The 21,155-nt window shown below is 37.0% G+C and overlaps 1 protein-coding gene across 2 annotated transcripts in view; it reads right to left on the reverse strand.

Moving 5' to 3' along the window:
• Positions 1-13,143: 13,143 nt before the first annotated feature.
• The window catches only part of ATG7 (autophagy related 7), a 120,367-nt gene continuing 112,355 nt past the window's right edge, over positions 13,144-21,155 (reverse strand). For both annotated transcript variants that reach the window (XM_075713881.1, XM_075713880.1), the window contains exon 18: positions 13,144-13,333. In XM_075713881.1, coding sequence (XP_075569996.1) covers positions 13,301-13,333 — 33 coding nt within the window. In that variant the 3' untranslated portion in view covers positions 13,144-13,300. The remainder of the gene's footprint in view (positions 13,334-21,155) is intronic.

A 21,155-nucleotide genomic window follows, 5' to 3' on the forward strand; every position in this document is an offset into this window, starting at 1 on the left:
ACTCTGGATGCAGTTTTGGTCCTACCAATTCCCACAGGAAATGTGAAAAATGCCTGGGCAAAGTCTGAGGATTAATGTCAATAGCAGATCCACCCATAATACATCATTAAAGAAAGAGAAGCTAATGAAGGCAAGAAGAAATATTCTCCTATTTATACAAAAAGTTTGCTCTTTTTAACAGTTGCCCCATGACAGATCCCATCTTCTCTCCATTCTGTCCTCCTGTGACATACTCCCAGAGCAGATTATATGCACTTTCCCCTAAGAGAAGTGTGAATTTTACCAGCACAGCTAAATCTAGCTCACACATCAACCCACTGCCTTCCTCCTTCATGTCATCTACTAGACCCTTCCCTTTTCTTGATCCGCACAAAACGTACAGCACTCAGGTGGAACACTAGAGCCTCTTCACACAACCCTTGTGGCTGTCTGAAACTACAGTAACTTGGCATAAAGTGCCTTGTGGCTGGCATAAAACTAGAGTAACTTGCCAGTGACTATGAAAGTAAAATCTGCCCAAGGCTCCAAAATCTGCAACTGTATGGATAGGTCTTTGAACTGACTTTTTCTAAATTATAAAATAAGTTCTTTCCTTGAGCTGTTAATAGCATAGAAATCTATACTCAGAATGCTGATTTCCAGAGCTCAACAAAAAGAAAACTGTGAGTGTATCCAATTTGATTAGCTGCCCAGAATGTAACATGTAATGCTGGTATACAGAGGAAATAAAGCATTATAGCTGCCAAATATGTGATCTTGCTACTAGAAAGTCAACATGATTTGGACTTCAGGACTTCTTTACACTGCTCCATAGCCATTAAAAAATTGGTTTTCTGCCTTTATAATATTGAGGAAAGGATATAGACCATTGCTTTTATATTACTTGCACAAATCTCAACTGATTCGTTGGTTGTTTGTCCTGCACAGATACCAAGGCACAACAAACAGAACAATATCAAAGTGTTTCAGTGACTAGAAAGTTTTCTTGCCATGCAGTTATTTTGGTTATAACTTACATGAACAATTGTAAGGTAGTAAGTTAGTAACACTGATATCTCACCACAACTGTGTTATGTATTCATAGAACTCACTGAAATCACTGTATGAGAAAATATTTCACTTGAATTTTTCAGAAGCAAAATTAAAATCAGGTTATAAATAATTACATTTGGAATTAATTCCGCTCTTGAGCCATTTAGCTTCACATTTTCAAGTCTTTCTACACAGCCACAAAAGAGATGTTTTCATTTTTAAATTAAAGAAAAAAGAAAACAGATTCTTGGGAATTGAAGGAACACAAAACAAAAAAACCCCCAGTGCTGGGAGACCAGCAACAACATTTTGAGAGTTGAGAAAGCTATAATCTACCCAGTCAGACTGATGAAAAGTGAAGATTCTCTCCTCAGGAAACCTCCATTGCTTAGCTTTGCAGCCCTGACGTGGGAATTAGCTACACTATAACCTCAAACCAAAACACTTCAAGAACTTCCACACAGGATGGTGTTTAGGGAGCACAGGAAATGTTCATTAAGGTACAGCATCACATCACGAAGCTTCCAGATATATTTTTTTTGCTTGTGGGTGAGAAGTCTGCTTAAGCAAGTATATTGGTCTAATTCCTCTGTAGGTACAAATTAAGAACATTCCTCTCCTTCCTGAAAGTGCTAGAAAAGTTGGGTGACAAAAGAGAAGTAGCACTTAATTTCTGCAACAGAGTGAAAGAGGGAAGTAGAAAGCTGGCTGGCTAACCTGTACTCCCTGTGATCCTTTGAAACCTTATAGCTAGAGCAACCCAAGAGGAAGCCCCAAAATAGAAGAAAATTGCTGTTAAGCCTCAGGAGAACTTCCCATAGATAGACAGGCCCTGACCAGAAAAAGGAATGTGCTAAGACGTGTCAATAGCCTAGGAAATGAACCGAAGCTCTTAGGAGGAATGTAAGTTAATCAAAGCCAATGACAATACCTCCGATGGGAAAGCTCCCCAACTGGGGCATCCTTGATCCATTGCTCCAAAAGCCTCAAACAGGAAGCCAATCTCTTTATAGCTGTCTTTCCTGGCTCTCTTCCAGGTTCCTCTTCTTCTGGCAGTTCTGCTTTTCTTCTGCCCCTTCCTATCTCCCATCTAGAATGGAAACAGGGGAGAAAAAGAAAATATTAGCATGGTACAACGAAAGAATTACTGGAGCTTCATTACAACAGAGATTTGGGGCAGTGGGCAAGGATTTCAAAGGATTTCAGTTTATTTGCTCTTCTCTCATAACTGAAGTTTTGTACTTTCTTCGTGAAAAGTTTAACTGGGGAAAACAGCCAATGACTACACAGTGAAAGTTTAGTAAAACACAAAAACATCACTAACACCACTATGTAGTCCAGCAAATTACAGGTCATGGCAACTTATTTACGCCTTGTACTTCGATCATGAATAGTTCTCTGTATTTCACTCAGGAAATGGACGAAAAAAGGTTTTTTCCTCCTCTAGAGTACATTTATAATATATGGTCAGAACTAATCAAGAAATGTTGGTTAATTAAGAAAATAAATAAATTTTTAAAAAGTCCAATTCTTACTTGCTTCTTAATTCTTCTTTCTGTTCCATCACCAAAGTCAATGCACACCCTCTTTTGCAAATGAATCCAAACCTTTAATTCCAGGGGACAGAAACTTTAAATGACAGTGCAGGCGTTGCAGAACACAACTGATGTTATTCCTAGCCACTCTCACACCGGATTGCTAAGTTTTATTACCCTGATTTCCAGCTGTGCTAACAACCAAGCTGAATGTGGATTTGAATCCCTTTTGGAGTAGCATGCACTTACTGTGAAACAAACAGATAAGCGTCTAGCAGTCAGATGGGTAACAAATAACACAAGCCTCAAAAGAAACTAATTTTTAAAAAGTGCACTCAACTAACTTTTTCCTTTTCTGTATTTCTTTTCCACAAGAATAACAAAGCTCTTTTGTGACTCCTCAATATTTTAGCTGATTTGTTACACAAAATGTAATGCTCATCCTGGTAAGCATATTTTCCAGTACATGCAAGCAAGAAAGAGCAAAACTGAAACAGCAAGCATTTAAAAGTTAACAACAGATTTATTTAATCCTCTTTTACACACATAAAGTTTTAAAAATACATATTTAATTTAAGATTGTCTTTACATTTGAAATTAGACTCCTTTTAGAATTCTGAAACCCAGTTTAAGACATCATCAGAGTCTGGCTTAGAGCATCCGAAGTTGGGCATCCAAAAATTGAGGGAAATTAATTTCACTAACCACTTCTGAACTCCTTGTCCAAACTGATTAAGTCAAAAGGCATTAACAGACAATGTTAGAGATGAGATACACCTGTATCATCTCTAATACACTATTCTGTTGCCTAGCTGACTCAGTCAAGATTGGTCTTGCTGTACTAGGCACTTACTCAGCAGAAGAGACTCTACCAAAGTTCAGACAATGGAAGGGAGGCGGAGATGACGAGACTTTCTTTGGCTTCACTGGACGTGCATTCTGCCCCAATCCATCTTTCCATGTCTACGATTATTATGGAGAGGATAAAGTTGCTTTAAATAAGCAGTGTTTTTAAAAATCACAGTAATTAATTTCATTAATCTCCAAACTGCGAGAGCTGGAACATAACATTTTGGCTTAGAAAATTTCTGAAGCCACAATCATGTACTACTATAGCAACAAAATAATTTAAAAACAATAGTTCGGTCATATTCTGAAACAATGTTCTGCTGCATGTCCTCATGGCATGAGTGTCAGCCCCCTCCTGACACTCAAGTGACATTTAAATCACATTCTTTTCCATTCTTTTCCAGTATCTCAGATCAACAGGTATATTGTTATTCTCTGTTCCTTGCTGATTTTTAAGCATTGGATATCTTGATGTTATCTATCAGAATCTCTTAATGACATTTCCAAATACTAACAACAGGAAGCTAAATGAAGTAACAGACACTATCATTGTTGGAAATGAAACTAGAATATCTCCAGCAACAGGGAAACGCTGTACGCACACCAGTTGACTTGCTCCCTGTTTCTCCCTCCCAAATCAGAGTATGATTACAAAGAAGCCTATCTTAAGTTTGTAATATTTGACGGCTAAACACTACTGAATTCCTATTCAACAAAATATAGTCAGCAAATAATTGAAATGTCTTACCCCAGGACTTCTGAGAGTACTAGTCAGATAAGCGTACCAGGCAGTTAGTGACAATGATCTAGCTACGTATTATATACATCAGCTGCTGCCCTGCAGGGCTCATGGGGCAGAATATGTATAGGTCACTCATTCCTACCTACTGCCCTAGAGAAAATCACAAATACTCTCTAAATGCATGCAAGAGACATACAATAGTAAACATTTTAATTAGGGGAAACTTGTCTTTATATCTGTGTGACCAAATAATTGTAATGTTACTACATTTATGCTATCTATCATCTCAAAGCATTCCCAACTTAGTATGAATAACAATATACAACTATTGCTCTAATAGCCATTGGGTGGAACTTGAGTAAGCATTTTTCATTAAAACCATGCACGATCCCTGCACAAGGGTAATTTAGAAAATGAAAGATCCAAAGGAAGCTGAACAGCAACTTCCGGAAGGATGAAATACATTAAAAAAAAAAAAGAGAGAGAAAGAAAGAAAATAAATTATTAGAAAGAAAACAAGATACAGAACCTTTTTTTTAGGACTTTGGTTTAGTGTGTCATCTGAAAAATAACTTTAATTACACGGTTCTTAATAGTGCCAAAGTTTGACACAGATTGACATGATTGGAAGAAAGACCATTACCTATAGCAGTCACTCATACCACCTCCCTGAACACACGGACTTCTTTGAGTTTTCCTTTAAAGTGCAACCACAATGGCACTGCCTGCTCAGTGAGAACCCGCACAATCAAAGCACAACCAAAAGGACATATCTAAAGTCTCTGCTGCACTAATTTCTACAGCGTTCCAAAACTGCTACTATTTAAACGAAAGGACAGTGATACTTTGCTCATGACAGTAATAAATAAATGCAACGCTTTTAGAGCCTGTCCATGAACACGATGAATAAATGACTTAGACAGACATCCAACTTGTCACATTCCTTTGATGACAAGAATTCCTGACATTACTTTTAACAACAGTTTAACAGCCAGCTCCTGCAGTGTCATCACTGGGGGTTCTGTCCAAGAAAGAAATGCAGGTGCAGCAGCAGCTGCCCATCCCCCCATACCATGCCTACCTGCTGCAACCACTGCTCCCACCAGCTTTGGAGACACTCTGCAAAGAAGCAAACTTTACTCCGGCTCCTCCTATTTCAACCATGTATTTATACAGCATTATCATTGAAAAGTATCAGTTGCAGGAAAGGAAACACTGAAATCTACCAAGAATCTCCTGTGGTGCAAATACGCACTATTGAGAGCAGTGAGGGAGATCCATTAAAACTGCCCAGTAGTATGGTAACACATTTCTTTTGTTTGCATTTCTTCCAAAATAATAATGGAAAATTATGCTCAGACCCCACCCCCTTACCCCCACCCACCTGCTGATCAGGAGTGAATTAAGAATGCTTTATAACAGAATCTCTACTAAGGCCTAATTACAATTATTTCATAGAATCATAGAATAGTTTAGGTTGGAAAAGACCTTTAAGATCATCCAGTCCAACCATTAACCTAACATTACCAAGTCCACCACTAAACCAATTAAGGGTAGAGTAGCAATTTCATTCATAAATAGCTTGTGTAGAAATGCGGATCTCCTGTTTTAAGAAAATTTCAATATTGGTGATTTCAACGATTCAAAAGGATAAAACACATCCAGTGTGGTTACTCATAATGGCCAGGCTGCCTTAGATAATTAAAACCCCTCACCCCCTCCCCCTTCACCAAAAAAAAACCCAACCAAAAACCAACACAAACCCCAAAACAAAGCTGCAAGTATTAAAAAACCCCCAACAGTCCCTATTTAGGAAATGGGCAATTCAAACAAGAGCTGCCGGTGATGTCATTTCATTTATACGTTGCCTGAGTCACAGGTTCCTGAGGAAGTGGTAACACCTACAGAATTACTGTATAAAAGTCAGACTTTGAAGCATGAAATAAAAATAAAGACACTTAGAGACAAAGCAAAACCCCCAAGCAAAATCATACCTACTTGATAGATTTCCTTACCTCTTAACACTAATTTGAAAGAAATCTGTCTCTAGAAATTAGTTTGCTTGTTCATCCACATCCCTCCCTTACCAGGGAGGCACCGAGGACTGGGCATGGGGAGGAGACATTCATGGGGAGACAAAAAAAAAGGGGGGCGGGGAGGGGGAATGATGCCAATTTACTAGCTGTCAAAACCTACAGTTCAAATGCATTCAGAGTGGGCCAGATTTGGAAGCTCCACGGCCCTCGCCTTTCTTCCAAGCCTATTGACATGATGTGGAAACCATTTTAGCAGCATTTCTCCACACAGTTTTAGCCCATACTGGTTTTGATTTAGAAAGTAAAATAATTCCAGAAATGAGACACCAGCTTGCATTTCAAATGCACCATACTCCTGAAGCACTGCCTCGCAGGGATGCATCAACTGCAGTTTCTTAACAGGGTGCACGCATTAGACCAAAAGAGAAATTGAGGAAAACACTACTGACCTCCGCCTTAAGAATGAAACCAGAATAACATCTCCCTTTTCTTATTTAGGTAGTGCATAATAGTATTTCACTAACAATCAAACAATGAATCATTCTGCTGAGATCTTAAAAAAAATCAAATGTCCTGACGCCAAAAAGCAAACTGAAGTTACACACAAGCCTAAATTTTTGGATGCTCAAAGGCTACTGAAGCAGCAATCCACAGCCAAAGAACCTAAAAACAGAAAGTAACAGAAAGTATGGGAGAGAAGTTACAAAGAACAATTTTTTTAAAAATTGTGCTTTTGATTTGCAGCAGTACAACACTATACGTACGCTTCTGTCTTTTCCTGTTAGCTTACTAAAATATTTTGTTAAGAAGTAATTTGAAATTTTTGCCATTTAAAATGAAATGCACGTGTGCATGTGACCTTCAGTTCCAGAAGCAAAGTCCATTGTGCTTTATATCAATGTCCTATATAAACATCTATTCAAAGAACAAGAGGAAACAGGCATTTAGACTGCTATAGTCGATGGAAAGACAGTGTGTACTCCATGCCAGCCAGGAAACATAACACGTTTGTTTGTAGAACTCCTGACTGCCCCTTTTTATCCCCAAGCCCAAGGAAGCGCCTGCAAGAAGCTACAATGGCAAGGGAGTGCTGGCCTGATTAAACAGAAAGAAACCATGCTATTTCTTTTGTAAAGTTCAGACAAACAGCTGATGGGTTCTGAAAATCTTTTCAGAGAATGTCCTAAATAATTCCATCAGATTTGAAAAAAATGCTATGGTTAAGTTGCAACAGGCAGATAATATTGTTAATTATTGAGGGCAATAATTAGAACTTGAAATTATAGATGGTTGGAGTACTCATCTGCATCCTTATTCTGGGGTGAGATCATTTGAATGGGGAAATTAAGTGAAAAAATTGCTGCCCTAAGATACAGAATACCTTAAGGTACTTAACATCATTGCTACTCAAGCTTATTTGCCATTAATTCTTTTGGGAGTAGCTTCAGTTTCCCTTCCACAGTGCCAATTTCCTTGGCTAGGTTGAAATAATCCTCCAGTGACTCAGTCAAAAAATTCAGTACAACCCGGACAAAACACCAATCATTGGCTGGTGGAAGAATACGGATGGCTGAATTTCAGTTACTGTACTTAAGAGAAAAGTGGCTACAAATTAGCCCAAGCCACAGCCTATTTTGGTTAACAATACATGACTTCAAACAATAGTCAACAATACTTCAACAAAACAATGGGTCGGAGCAAGAAACCAGTTTCTTTGACCTGGGATAACTGAGAATGAAAAACATAGATATTCTTTGCCAAGTAGATATATCCAATTTCCATACATTTTACAGTTGAGGAGTTAAATAAAAGTTTAAGAAAAAAAGCAGGGAGTCTTAACCTCTCTCTGTCAACCTAGGAGTAGTGCTACCACAAACCAAGGAGTCCTACGGTCTGTCCTTTCGTCAATCACTGCTCACTGTGAAGAGTCACTGTTGTCAGTGGTAGTGGACCAAAGGGCATCAATAAAAGTAAAATGAGACTGAAAACACTGTCAACAAATGGTTAGGATTTTTTATTTCAAAACCTGTCCAGTGCTGCACAAATAAGAAAATGAACTCTCTAAAAATGATTACACTGGATAGCTGAAGTGGCAATAGACAGGGAAATTCTGTATTAATTTCAAACCTAAAGCATTACCTGTGTGGTGCCACAGTATTTTTAAACACTGTTAGGGTTCTGGAGAAAGTCCAGGCAGCTGCAAGGGAAAGAGAGCTGGAACTGAAATGGGATGGGTAGGTAGGCTTTTCATAGGCTAGGAATTTAGACGTTGCCAGACTGGGACAGTCCAAAGTCCTTCCAGTGTGGTATTTCTGTCTTTTACAACAGTTAACCCAGGTGCTCTAAAAGAGAAAAGATGCACAACACCCTCTTGAAGGAAAGTTTCATTTTGGCAGGATATGCATAAGCACAACATCTGCACTCAAAATTTAAAAAAAAAAAGAAGAAAAGAAATTTAATGAAGCTATGTCAAAAGATTCAGGAAAAAAAAAAAAGGTAACAGGCTCAGGATAGCTCCCAGACTATGTTTCTTAGGAAGTCTGCTGAAGTTTACCATGCTGCAAACGCTTATTTAACGGCTCTCTTCGGAGTATAAATGCTTATTTGTTTCTAAGGAAAGTACTGCATTATTATTAAAAAAAAAAAACAAACCGAACACCACACCTAGAAAATTGGGTACAAAAATTTGGAAAAGTAGCAAGGAAAAATCCCACCATCTAGCTGTTTCATGCTCTCTTCAGCTTTTGTGTACTCTCAATGCAAAGTTACAGTACAGCAAACATTGAATCAATGAACAGCATGAGAATGGCTATTTGCACTGTTAGAGCACTGGCTGGACTTGCACTGCAGAACGGCTGGCAGAATGACAAAAAAGGCTGACTCTGTGTTAGCTTGCAACATACTTGTTTCTGAAAGAATGTGAGCTATGCTTCCTATTCCCATAAGAATAGAGAGTTAGGACTCTCCTTGAACTCTTAAGATATGCTTATACTCTGAAGAGAAACTATGTAAAAATATCCTCATGGATTCTGTCATGGCTCTTAATGATTCTGTAAGAAACAGGCGGAGCTGTTCTTGATCAACAGCACAAAAGCTGGTATCAGAAGCTTAGTGATCTTTTCACACATTACTGGCATTAACGAGAATCCTGCACACCAGTTTCTATTCTCAGTCACATCTCAGCAATCTCACTGTTTTTATGATTGGGCTTGAAAAAGAGGGAGAAAGCTTTAGGGGAAGTTTGGAGTTGGGTGAACTCTTCACGGCCCAACGCTGTCCCAGAGTAGTGCAATGATGAAGTATCTACTAGCAATTCCAATTAGACTAGTTAACACACATTTAGAAGGAATTGGTTCAGTAAGAGGGAGAAACAAGTGCTATGTTATGATTCTACAGTGCATACTCAAAAGTTCAGAAATACCTAAAAACCCATTTCAGTAAGAGTTTCCTATGAGAGCACAAGTGAGAAATTAAAAGAAAATGTTTATATATGGAAAAATTATTCAATTTTGCTAATACGTCTGTTGCATATATTTAAGGTAAGTAGCCAAATCTTAAACAAAGAAAAAGAAACAGAAAGAACATTATACGGGAAGTGGAATAAGAATATCAAAGATGACAAAAATGAAATTTTACTTTACATCACTGGACTTCTCTGAGGACACAATATGAAAGCCACACAGAACACCGGGAAGGGAAAAGTATTTTTCCAGACTCAAGCTCAATGACTTTAAGGGCTGGAGCAATCACTACAGTTTCTTTTGATGTGCCAAAATAACTCTTGTCCTGTTAACTTCTATGGAAGCAGAATCTCCATTTAGTTCTTGGGAGTCATCAGCTTCCCAGGAATATAAATCCTACAGTTTCATTTCTTGGTGATTTTCTAGACCAACCTGTCTGGGCCACCATGAATCTTTCTTCACGAATCTAACTGTCATTTTCAAATTTGTGCCCTTTCTCCCTTGTAGAGGCCAATATTAAAGGCATAAGACTCAAACTAGCCCCATGCTCCATGGGACAGATTCTCACGTGGGCTGAAGGCCAAATCACCTACTGGCTATGATTCTGCTGGCTGTAATGGCTCTAAGACAATTTACACATGATATAAAGGGCATGCCCTAAGTGAAGTTTATTCCTGATCGACAGACTATGACACAGGCAAAAGAGGATTTAACAACAGATTGTGAAAGCAAGGTTGAGAGTGAGGGCTTTAAAGAAGAAAACTCTCATACAGAATCTCAAGTTCCTCACCTTCATGAATGCGGTACTACTCCATAGCTAATACCAGACTTCAGCCAGCAAACACATTGAAGGGATGACACCGAAGAAAAATTCTAGTCAGTAGAAGCGTGAAAGCAAAACAGAGGCTATCATTCCATGTGTTTCTATAATACTCAAGCACAAAAAAGACGCCAAGAGCTCTCCATTGGGATTTGTGGTCTTCTAACACTATTAGATGACTCCCCAGATGTGATATGTAGCTGTCATAGTTACCTTTTGTGAGATATGGTCCCACTCACACTGCCATATAATGCCATTACATTTCTGTTAGATAGTTTAGGAAGATGAGTAGTTTCCTCTGAGGCTGTTCATTCCTCTTCCCAACAGATTTGGTTTACCCCTGAAAAGCCATGGTAGCTGTCGGGTTCTACAACGGAAGTATAAGTTTGGGCTCTCCACTGATGCCTAGGAGGTCATGGCAGCACAAATAAAATTTAAATCCTACCTCCTTAATGAAGAAAGGTCAAAGTTTAGCTTCTTCCATTAAACAGCAATAACTGGAGCTGAGGACTGTGCCAAAATCCTGCCATTAAGTGCATACAAGCCACTAACTAAATGTGTTTATCTGTTAATAACACTTGAATGTGCATTCATTCATTTGAATGGATTCTCATGATTTCTCACTCAGTAAATGCCTAGAAATTGAGTAAAAGCAAAATAAGAAAAATTCTGGTCCGCAAGGAGAAAGAAAACAACATTATAGTTAGACAACGGAAGTTATTCCAAGGCAAACTGAAGTGTTTCTGAACATCAGAGACATCTGGGAAGCATATGTACAGGAAACAGCTCAGCCTGAGAGAGTTGTATGTTACTGAAATTACAGAGGTAAGGAAACATTACATTAACCCTGAGTTTTGAACCTTTCGATCTTGTATACTTCTGCAGTTAAATAGATACTTTCAATGTAAAGCTACAATGTAACTTTAACAGAATAAGCAGAGTTTCAGTTATTTAAAATAATTATTAATGTTTATCAGATTTCAGAAAGATGTCTAGTTTTCAAGTTTTAGATAACCAAAAACTGCAAAAATACTTTTACACTCCATGGTCAGCAACTCCAGAAGATAAAAATGCAGATCATTCCCTTTACACTACCCTGGTACTGATTCATGATTCCGGATGGACTACAGCACGGCTAACAAAATGGAAGTCGTTTGAGCTCATAACTAATTACGTACATTAACAAACTGCTTTAAAATGGACATGGCATGTTATCAATCTTATTGTTCATTACCTGACCACCAAAAGATCAGTTTCCTATGATTACTAGTTTTTCAAAAAATATATTTGATTCATATATATATTTATATTACAATGAAGATAGCTAAACAAGACATTAAGGCTACTTAAGAAATCATGTAAATGTAATGAACATGATAGTTAAAATAAATAGAAATTATAGCTATTTTAGACACTTTATGCAAACCTCAGCATGTTTCAATAAACCTTCTTTTATGATCAGAATATGGGAGTTGCAGATATCCTTGGTTTTAGGAAAATTTAACCTGACAGAACTCCTTCTGATGTGGCATAAGAGAGAAGCCGTGAAATTATCTACACCAAATATTCAGAGCTTATGTTAAGGAAGGAACGAAAATAATTGGATTGACCAACTAATTTTCATAATATATACAAGAAATAAAGACTGTTTGGCAGATAAAGCTATTTGCATTTTTTCTGAGTTAGTCCATAATCCCCACAATATAAAGCCATAAAAGGGATTTCAAACACACTTCTAAAACCTATTCCAAGATAAAAAACAACAGATTCACTTTCAATTTTGTAGTAATATACTTTGATATTTTACAAATCCATTTTTCTCAGATCATATTTTAAACTCAAGGATTCTGAAACTAGTGTTTGTGCTCAGCCATAATGTCTGAAGCCACTCCTAATGCTGCAAAAATTTAAAAACTTAAAATCCAACCAAAATGAAAATCAGAATTGCTCTAACACCTGTAAAATACTGCATGACAGCACGCAAGATTAGCAAAGTTAGAGAACCAATTTCTTATTTCAGTTAAGCATTTCTCTACAAGTTTTGACTGAATCAATGATCCTCTCCCAAAAGCAATTTTTACTACATAATAGAGCCTTCTCTAAACTTCAGAGGAGTCTAATGATGATACCAATGCACTTTCGTCTTTCCTGTGTAAATATAAGTCAAACCACTTTTTTTCCATAGCATGAAATTATGAGATCTTTACAGGCAGTAACACCTCCATTGGCACAGGCAAGAACAACCATACTATAACAAAGAAAAGGGAATCAATTGTACTATAAATATGTACTTTGAAACAGCAAGCAATGTGGCATAGGCAGTAGGTGTAGGTTCTTACCTACTCCTGCTCTCCTTTAAAGATGCAATTTAACTCCCAATAGCAGAATATTCTCAATGTTAATAGTAAATTCCAACTAAAGGGGCACAAATCTGGGAAAGATGAAAAAAGACATTTAGACATGCTGCTTGGACATGTCCACTGACAAGCAAAATAAAAACTGGGACAAATAAAACACCAAAGTTTACTTAAGCAGCGTATTTTATATGTAAGCCATATTTAGAAACTAAAAAAAAAAAAAAAAAAAGACAAGGTTTAAACACAACCACATTGCTTTGTTATTCACGTAATAAAAATGAAAATGTGGAGAGTTATATCCATAACAGACTGCTTTTAAGGTGAAGATATTAATGTCAAAATGTGGATTGTATTTGTTTGTATTTGTAGCAGTCAGAATGGGTAAGCAATCATTAACTTGTCAAATAACAGATCAAAGGCAGCGCTGCAGTCCAAAGTAGGTCATCTTCCACCTTATTCAGCTGATTTTCAGACTGTTTCATCATCACTCATGTCCCAGATCTGCAACAAAAAAGGAAGTGTAATTTTAGTTTGTGGAGCTCAAATATGCCTTTAATATACATTTATAAAATTAGTATTACTATTTAAAAGGAAGAATAAATAACATTTATGGACTGTTGACTAGCACCAATGGAGCTTTACATAAAATTCAGTATTTTTCTCTTCTGTTAACAACATATGCACCATTCATTATTTGTAAATTTTTTTTTTTAAAAAAACAACACACACTTTTCAGCATTTGTTCCTGAACTGACAGTTTGGTTATTTGCTATTTATTATCATTTACAGTAAGCTGTAAACCAAAAACCAGACATTTTGTTTTGGTTTGCTGACTCATTGGCACATACTTAATCTGGATAATAACCTACAATAAAAAGCATACTTTACTAAACACTGCAGAAGATTTTCAAGACATTCACGAAGAACAAATTATTCTCCAAGACTTCATTTTGCACTCAAATATTAGATCTCATAAACAGCGGCATAAAGATGAAAATTTATATGGAAATTTCTACTTTCCTCCTGTTTAAAGAAATTTAAATCTATACAGGTTTTTTCTGCAGTACAATATAATGTACGTTTACTTTGCTACTTGCCCGTGTTCAGTAAGCATTTGTAGATTGGGGGGAAAAAAGTGAATATTTTCACAGAATACCAAGGAATCTGGTATCCTTGTGAACATACTATGGTGAGTGTTATAAATTCATGCCAGTTACCAGGAAGCAGAATGCACAATCTGAAGAAAAATACAGGGACTTGCAAGCACAACTATTTAGTGGGGGGCGGAGGAGAACATATTCTGAATATATGCTACAAGCTTTTTCTTCCAGAGAAATGTGGGTGCTCTTAAAAGGCTTTTTATGACTTTTTGGAAGTTTAGTTCATGGCAAATAGCCTCTTTGCACTTGGCAGGGTTTGCAGTAGCTTGGGATCAGGACTAACGTGGGTACTCAGCTTTAAGTTGGATCTAATAATATCATAATATCAATTTTATAATATATAAAAATTCATCTCTGACTCAGAGCATTTCAAACTTGCCTAAATCAACAGCAACACTGCTGGAGTACCATGACAAGTCTTTTTGATTGCAAGAACAAGAATGCCATTTCCGTGGCATACAGCACTCAAAACTGTGAGTCCCTCACTGCAAATGACCTAACAAAGAAGGAGCAGCATCAGGCTGCTTTGTCCCTGTGGAAAATGAAATTCAGTTCATTTGTTCCAAAACATAATTTGTATGTTGGCATAAAGCGGCCCACTAAGTTATTCTCTCATTTTACATCCTGACCACTAAAATATATCCAAAGAAATGTAGAATGCGAACAGTTATTTAGGCTGTAAATTCTTCAGGGCACAAAGCAGTATTTTATGTGTATACAGTGTCTAATACAATGGGGCAGTGTTCACAGTTGCTTTGTCTAACACACATGCATTAGCGTTAGACAAATAAAAAATACAAACAACCCCACTTCTAGACAGGCAACAATGAATACTGACCTATAGCTTTAACAAACCCCTTCAAGACAAAACGTAGTATTTCTGGAATTTGAAAACATTCTGAAAAAAGCTCTTCAAATCCAATCGCAGAAAACTATTACTCATATAAAATCAAACATTTCTATGCAGTGCTACAAGCCGTGTAAAATGAAAACTCTGAATGGCAAGATTTTCTCAATTCCTAGAAGCGTTGCAAAATGGTGGTGTAAATCCTTATGGAAAATATTGAAGGAACAGTTTGTTTACAAAAGGAAAAAAGAGTTTTCATCCTGCCCTAGATGAGCAGCTTGGAGCTTGCCAAGGCAAACACAAATGTCCAGCTCACCAGTCAGGGTCAAGGATGTGGAAAATAAATACAAAAAACAAAATCTTTAAATAGAGTTTATGGTATGATTCAAGCTGGCAAAAAGCAAGAAATCCAAAGTTCAGACTGATAGTCCATCTTCGTCTAGCACACTCTAATTTTTGAAAACAAAGCCCATAGATTGTAACCCTCACAAACACACCTCTCTGCCAAAGCAGCACAATAAATACTTTTAAAAATACACCACACGGTGATTCAAAGGCAAAAGTGAAAGAAGCCAACCGACAGCCCTAAAAGTCTTCCTTATCTACTAAACAGATACACTGGGAGCGTAGCCAGCTTCTCTGCTCTGTGCTTTCCCATCATCCGTTCTGATCAGAACAGTGTGGGTGAGAAGGCAAGTCCACTCTCCATTTTGTTTGTTTGTTTTTTACAGAGGAAGCCTGGTGAGGGTGCCAGTTACATTAGCAATTTTGTGATAGGAAAATAGTTCCATCCAGGAACTGGCTAGCTGTTCCCTAATTCCTGTAAAGCTTGGAGAGCCTTTTTGCTTTACATGTCTAATGTGCAATGCTTGCGTTACTCCAACACCCCACACAATACAAAGAGCGGCTCCAACGGCACTGGAATTTCTTTTTGTTGAAACTGAAGGGAAGAAAGCAGTTCCCCGTATTTGGCCTTCATAGTCAAGGACAGGCAACCCACAGAGGGCCTCAAGTAACTTGAAGACTAACAGTCCAAGCACATCGCACAGCCAGCACCAGCACCTACTAGGTAATTTAAGAAATACAGTACTGTTAACAGGAGGATGAAAGTGAGGTGAAAAGAATGACAATTAAATTTTCTCCTATCTAAAGCACACCTCTTTTCGAGGACTCTTTTAACATAAAAGTATCTGCAAAAAGACTGAAACTGAGGTTCAGAGAGATTTAACAGCTATGCAAACATCCTGGATTGAGAACAATTATTTTTAAACATTTGAAAAGTATGCTATTATTTTACTTCCAGAAGAACAGACACTTTTATAAGACAATTTACACTCCATCTAACTACCACAGCAGTCACAACAGCAGCACTGTGTCTTGCATCTTACTAAGGTTTATAAAGAACACAGTAGTAGCACCTTAATAAATGACACAGGGGAGCGGAGAACATGAAACAAAAAGGGAAAATTCAATACAAAAGTTAACAGTTGCATGTTAACCTAAAGAAAACAAGCTATACTGTGCAAAATAAGTTGTGTTAAATGCCAATACTGATAGCTAAATTATAGTACATCATGGGCTCTCAGTTACTAGCAATGCACCTTTTCATGAAAAGACATTTAAAACACATAGACTGTGACTATGCAAACTTTGGTTATTACTTCAAAAGAGTGAAACTTTTAAGAGCAGAAATCATGAAATACAGAAAGTCATGAAAGACAATGTCTAAAATGACTGTCACACCAAGAATCTGATATCTTAACCCAGCTGTGAATTCAGATTTTGTTTTCACTTCTCTTCTGTCCTGCAGCACACCTGGGTGAGTCAAACCTAAACACAGCTACAGGCAATGACAGAAGTCATAAAATAGGAAGATAATAAACCTGCTGTCAAAACCAGCCCAGTTTGTACAAATCTGGACAGATTATCTGAATGCACCTGTTTCTTCAAATACGTGCTTTTATATTCAAACTTCTTTGTAGAGGTTCTTAAATTTCAGATGCAAATTATGTCTATTCAGGGTAACAGAAGAATTCCTGCACTTGTTTCCTTGAAATGACAAGTATTATTTTCTTACATAATAGGAAGAATGGGAACGCCCCCCCATGTATTAATTTAACTGTTCACAAGCTCCCAGTGATTGATTTTACACAGTTCCATATTGTATGTTCAATAGCTCCTACTGAATAGAGAGTTTTGCATTTCCTTCATACAACAATAACACCTGAAATTTAACTTCCATGACAAAGGTTCCAAAATTGGTGTTCACCTACTGAAGCAGGTAAGGGCTTTGCATCTTCGAATTAACATATGTCATCCAAATATATATCTACTGTTTATCTTATAAATAAACTTGCAAGAATATAAATGTACCCTTAGGGGATTCTTAAAAGTTTCTTGCCAGCATGGATCTAGCAGGATTTGCCACAAAAATGGCTACCTCATTAAGAGAGACAAAACAAATGAACAACCCCCACAAATATTATTTTCTACACACAACTGAGATAAATTTACATACACGTGTACCAAAAGACCCTGCTTAGAAAAACCTGGAATGCTTTTATTATGCTAACCACAGTATTTAACTATGTTATAAATGCTCCAAATACAGTGAAGAGTAAGTAAAGAGTAAAATTCTAGAGGCAGAGGCAAAGGCTGAAAATTAGATGTTACATACATCAAGCAGCACAGCTGAGTATCACATGAGAACATACAGCTTCCCAGATAAATTAAGGCTTCTCATATCTTAGTCTTTGATTTAGAAATGTACACCTACTCAGGAAATCTAAACAAATGAAAGAAAGAATACATTCAAGCATATGTTTAATTTTAAAGCAACTAAATTATTTTATAGCTATAAAATGTGACATTTCTGATAGATACTAGGTTAAACATCTTTTTATTCTATGCTCTACCAGAGAGACAATACATTAGAACTTGTGGCAGCCTAAATCACTTCACAAAATATGTGTGTATATGTGTCTAAATATACTTGTACTAGAAATGAACTAGACATAGCAGGCTGCATTAACACTCCTTGTGTGACTTGTTCAGTATTCTTCTTGGTCCACTGGCTGTATCTCTCAGAAATGGGAACAGAAATGAAATTGCAACTTGAAATTCATTAAATGCCTGCAAGTTCTAACATGCAACTTTTTCAGACTTCATGGACTGACGGATAATTATAAAGTTCAGCACCCTCCTTTCATCTTGGCTACTTGATGCACAGTAAGCACTACCCTTCATCTTACTGAAACCAAAAACACTTCAAGCATTTTGCATATTCAACAATTCCTTTCCCATCCCCCTTTCCCACAGGAAAAAAAGCTGTAAGTGAACAACCAACACGAACAGTATTCTACACTAACGTGAGCATTTAGCTTTGTTCAGAATTTACATCTAGATGCATGTCAGAGCCTGCATAGAGCACTCTACGGTATTTTCTTTGCCATCTAAGAAACCAAGGTAATGCACTTAAACAAGGATCCACTCTTGCTCCCAGTGGCAAGAGCTTATCCTACAACAATCACAGTGGTTCCGCAACAACTGTTCATCCAGTCCACACCTAACCATTCTTCTATACAGATTTCTATTTCTGCAGCAAGATATAGCTAATTTTTTCCAGAAGTGGCTGCTAACTTTCTATAATTAAACTATAGCTAAAATCAGTTTTGGCTGTAATATGAAGAATTAACTACAGACTATCAGATACTTCTTACTTCAGTTGACACAGATATTATAAACTGAAACACACACAAAAAGAAATTAACCTTAAAAAAAAAAAAGCCAAGGATTATAAGAACTGCATTTCTTTCTTCAAGCTGCTTAATAAAGCAGGTAGATAAAATCGTGGATAATTTTTCCAGATCCCTGTACACAATGGTCCTACCCTAGTGAGTTGACACTGCTGACAAATTCCTGGCACCCCTAGTACCTACACAAGTTCTTTTTTTCTGTCTCTGCCTTCACAGCCTTTCCTGTCTGAATGATTTACTATCTTGCAACAATATTCAAGTCCATCAACTTTGTACTTTTTTTTTTTTTTTTTTCAATTATGGTGTCCCTGACTGATGCTTGTTTTCCCTTTCTAGCCTTTCCAAAATTCTGTATTTTCAGCCCATAACCACATCTTAAAATCTAGGTCAAGGTCACAAGGCATCCTCATTTTGATCTCAACCAACCATTATTCTTCAAGTTCCTCTTGCATATATGTATAATACTTCTCATGAATGGCCTCACTTTTCATACAAACTGCAAACTTTATCTCTCTCAAAATCACCCAACTGATTTCCATCTTGCCAGCTGTAGTATGTTTAAGACTCCTGCCATCACCTTTCAGGACATCTCTTCTTTTTCGCTCTGATGACCTCCATTCTATCAAGCTACAGGTGTCCTGAATTTGATTTTCTGTCCCTTTACTCAATTTTTATATCCTTTTTATCCAGCACCTACTGTTCTTGGGAGCTTGGGACAGAGGGATCACAGCCTTTTTCTGAAAATGTCCTCTTCCAAGATGGGCTTTATACTTTGTTTGACCTACCTACATTTGAGCTATTACTGCAACAGTTGGTCAACGCACAAATTCAGCAAGCTCCTTAGCCCATGAGCTTAGTTGGCTCATACACTTGAAACCAGACTATTTTCTAAATATCTTGTAGAACTGGCATCTGAAGATTCCAAATACTTTGAAAGATCTATTTAAGAACAAAACAGAAAAAGGCAAGTAAACAGTACAGAAAATATTTGTTTGCAGTGTAAACTTTTAGCTAGAAAGCCTTTTTAATATCCTCTAATAATACGTTCCAAACATACACAAATAGCAGCACTGGACAGTAATTAGTCCCTTCTGGTTTTACAGCAGTTCTCCTAGGTATTCATCAGATTATTATATGAAAACATTCATAAAAAGAACTTTTTTTTACATGACTAACAGTTAATTAAACAATACAATAAAAGAAACAAAAAAAATGCATACTAGGGGTTTTTTGGTGTAAGAATGCCTCAGACATATTTCCTTCCATTGTTTCTTGTTTTACAAGGAAAAAAAAAAAACCAAACCACAAAGCAGAGAAGCAAGCAAATACAAAACCAATTTCTCTCCCCTTCTAAAAGTGCTTTGGAGATGAAAAGGCCATTTTTCAGGGCACAGCACTTGAGTTACTGTAATGACGTATACCTAAGAGGATAGTTTCTACTACTAAGATAGTTTCTACTATTATTTGCTTTTCCTCAGGCTCTTAAAAACTGAAAACAAACAAGTGTGAAAACAAACAAACAAGCACCCCCCCACCAAGCAGGTTTGATGATTGCTTTTATCCTATTTTGTGTGGGATTTTAAACTTCATTTTACTACCACCAAAAGGCAACTATCCAAACAAAACGTATGTTTGAATGAAGCCACAATTAATGTAAATACTGTCATAGTAATGATGAGATCTGATAGAAACCCTTTGACTGAAATGAAAATGAAAACATTATAGTATATAAAAGTATACATTCAAATTCTTCTATCACCTTCCTCCTTTGATGTGCCCAGATTTTACACTAAAAATAAAAATATGTGTAAGTCTATATTCATTACTTTTCTAAATCTGGCAAAAAATTCACAATGTATATGTAAACACACACTTACTTTCAAGGGTTTCACAGCCTCATACAGGAAATCTAGATCATATACATAAGTAGATCTTAGAATAATTAACACCATTTATACATCTGAGTTGATGCCATTCCAACTACACAGACTTTATTTGTTTTGCTCTATATCAATAGCTTGTCATGTTCCACTACATCTTTTTAATTCACAGGTGATGCATAACTACTGTCTAAGACCTGCAAATTAGCTTTCAGGTCATACAGAATCAAACATTTGATAGTTACTGATCAAGAAAGCCCAGCAGTTTAACTACACAAGCTATTCAACTGAATTTCAGAAATAAACCATTCAGAAACAATGAAGAGATTATAAAACATGATAGTTAAGGTACACACAGTGTCCTAACATGGGGTCACAGAATCACAGACTGAGCTCGATTGGAGGACACCTCTGGAAATCATTTTGTCCATTCCTTCACTCAAAGCAGGGCCGACTAGGTCAAGTTGCCCACAGTCTTGTCCAGCTGAGTTTTAAACACTTGTGAGATTTCACAGCCTCTATAAGAATCCTGCTCCAGTATTTTACTTTAGCTCCAAACATAAGATTATATCATCTCTTGAAACAAGGATCGTTTTTGTCAAATCAGTCCATACCCATCACATACCCATAAATATGCCCTCTATCATTACCATCCTCACAATGCTTCTTTATAGCACCTGC

The sequence above is a fragment of the Pelecanus crispus genome, chromosome 7 (assembly GCF_030463565.1).
Source record: "Pelecanus crispus isolate bPelCri1 chromosome 7, bPelCri1.pri, whole genome shotgun sequence".
Classification (NCBI taxonomy): Eukaryota; Metazoa; Chordata; class Aves; order Pelecaniformes; family Pelecanidae; genus Pelecanus; species Pelecanus crispus.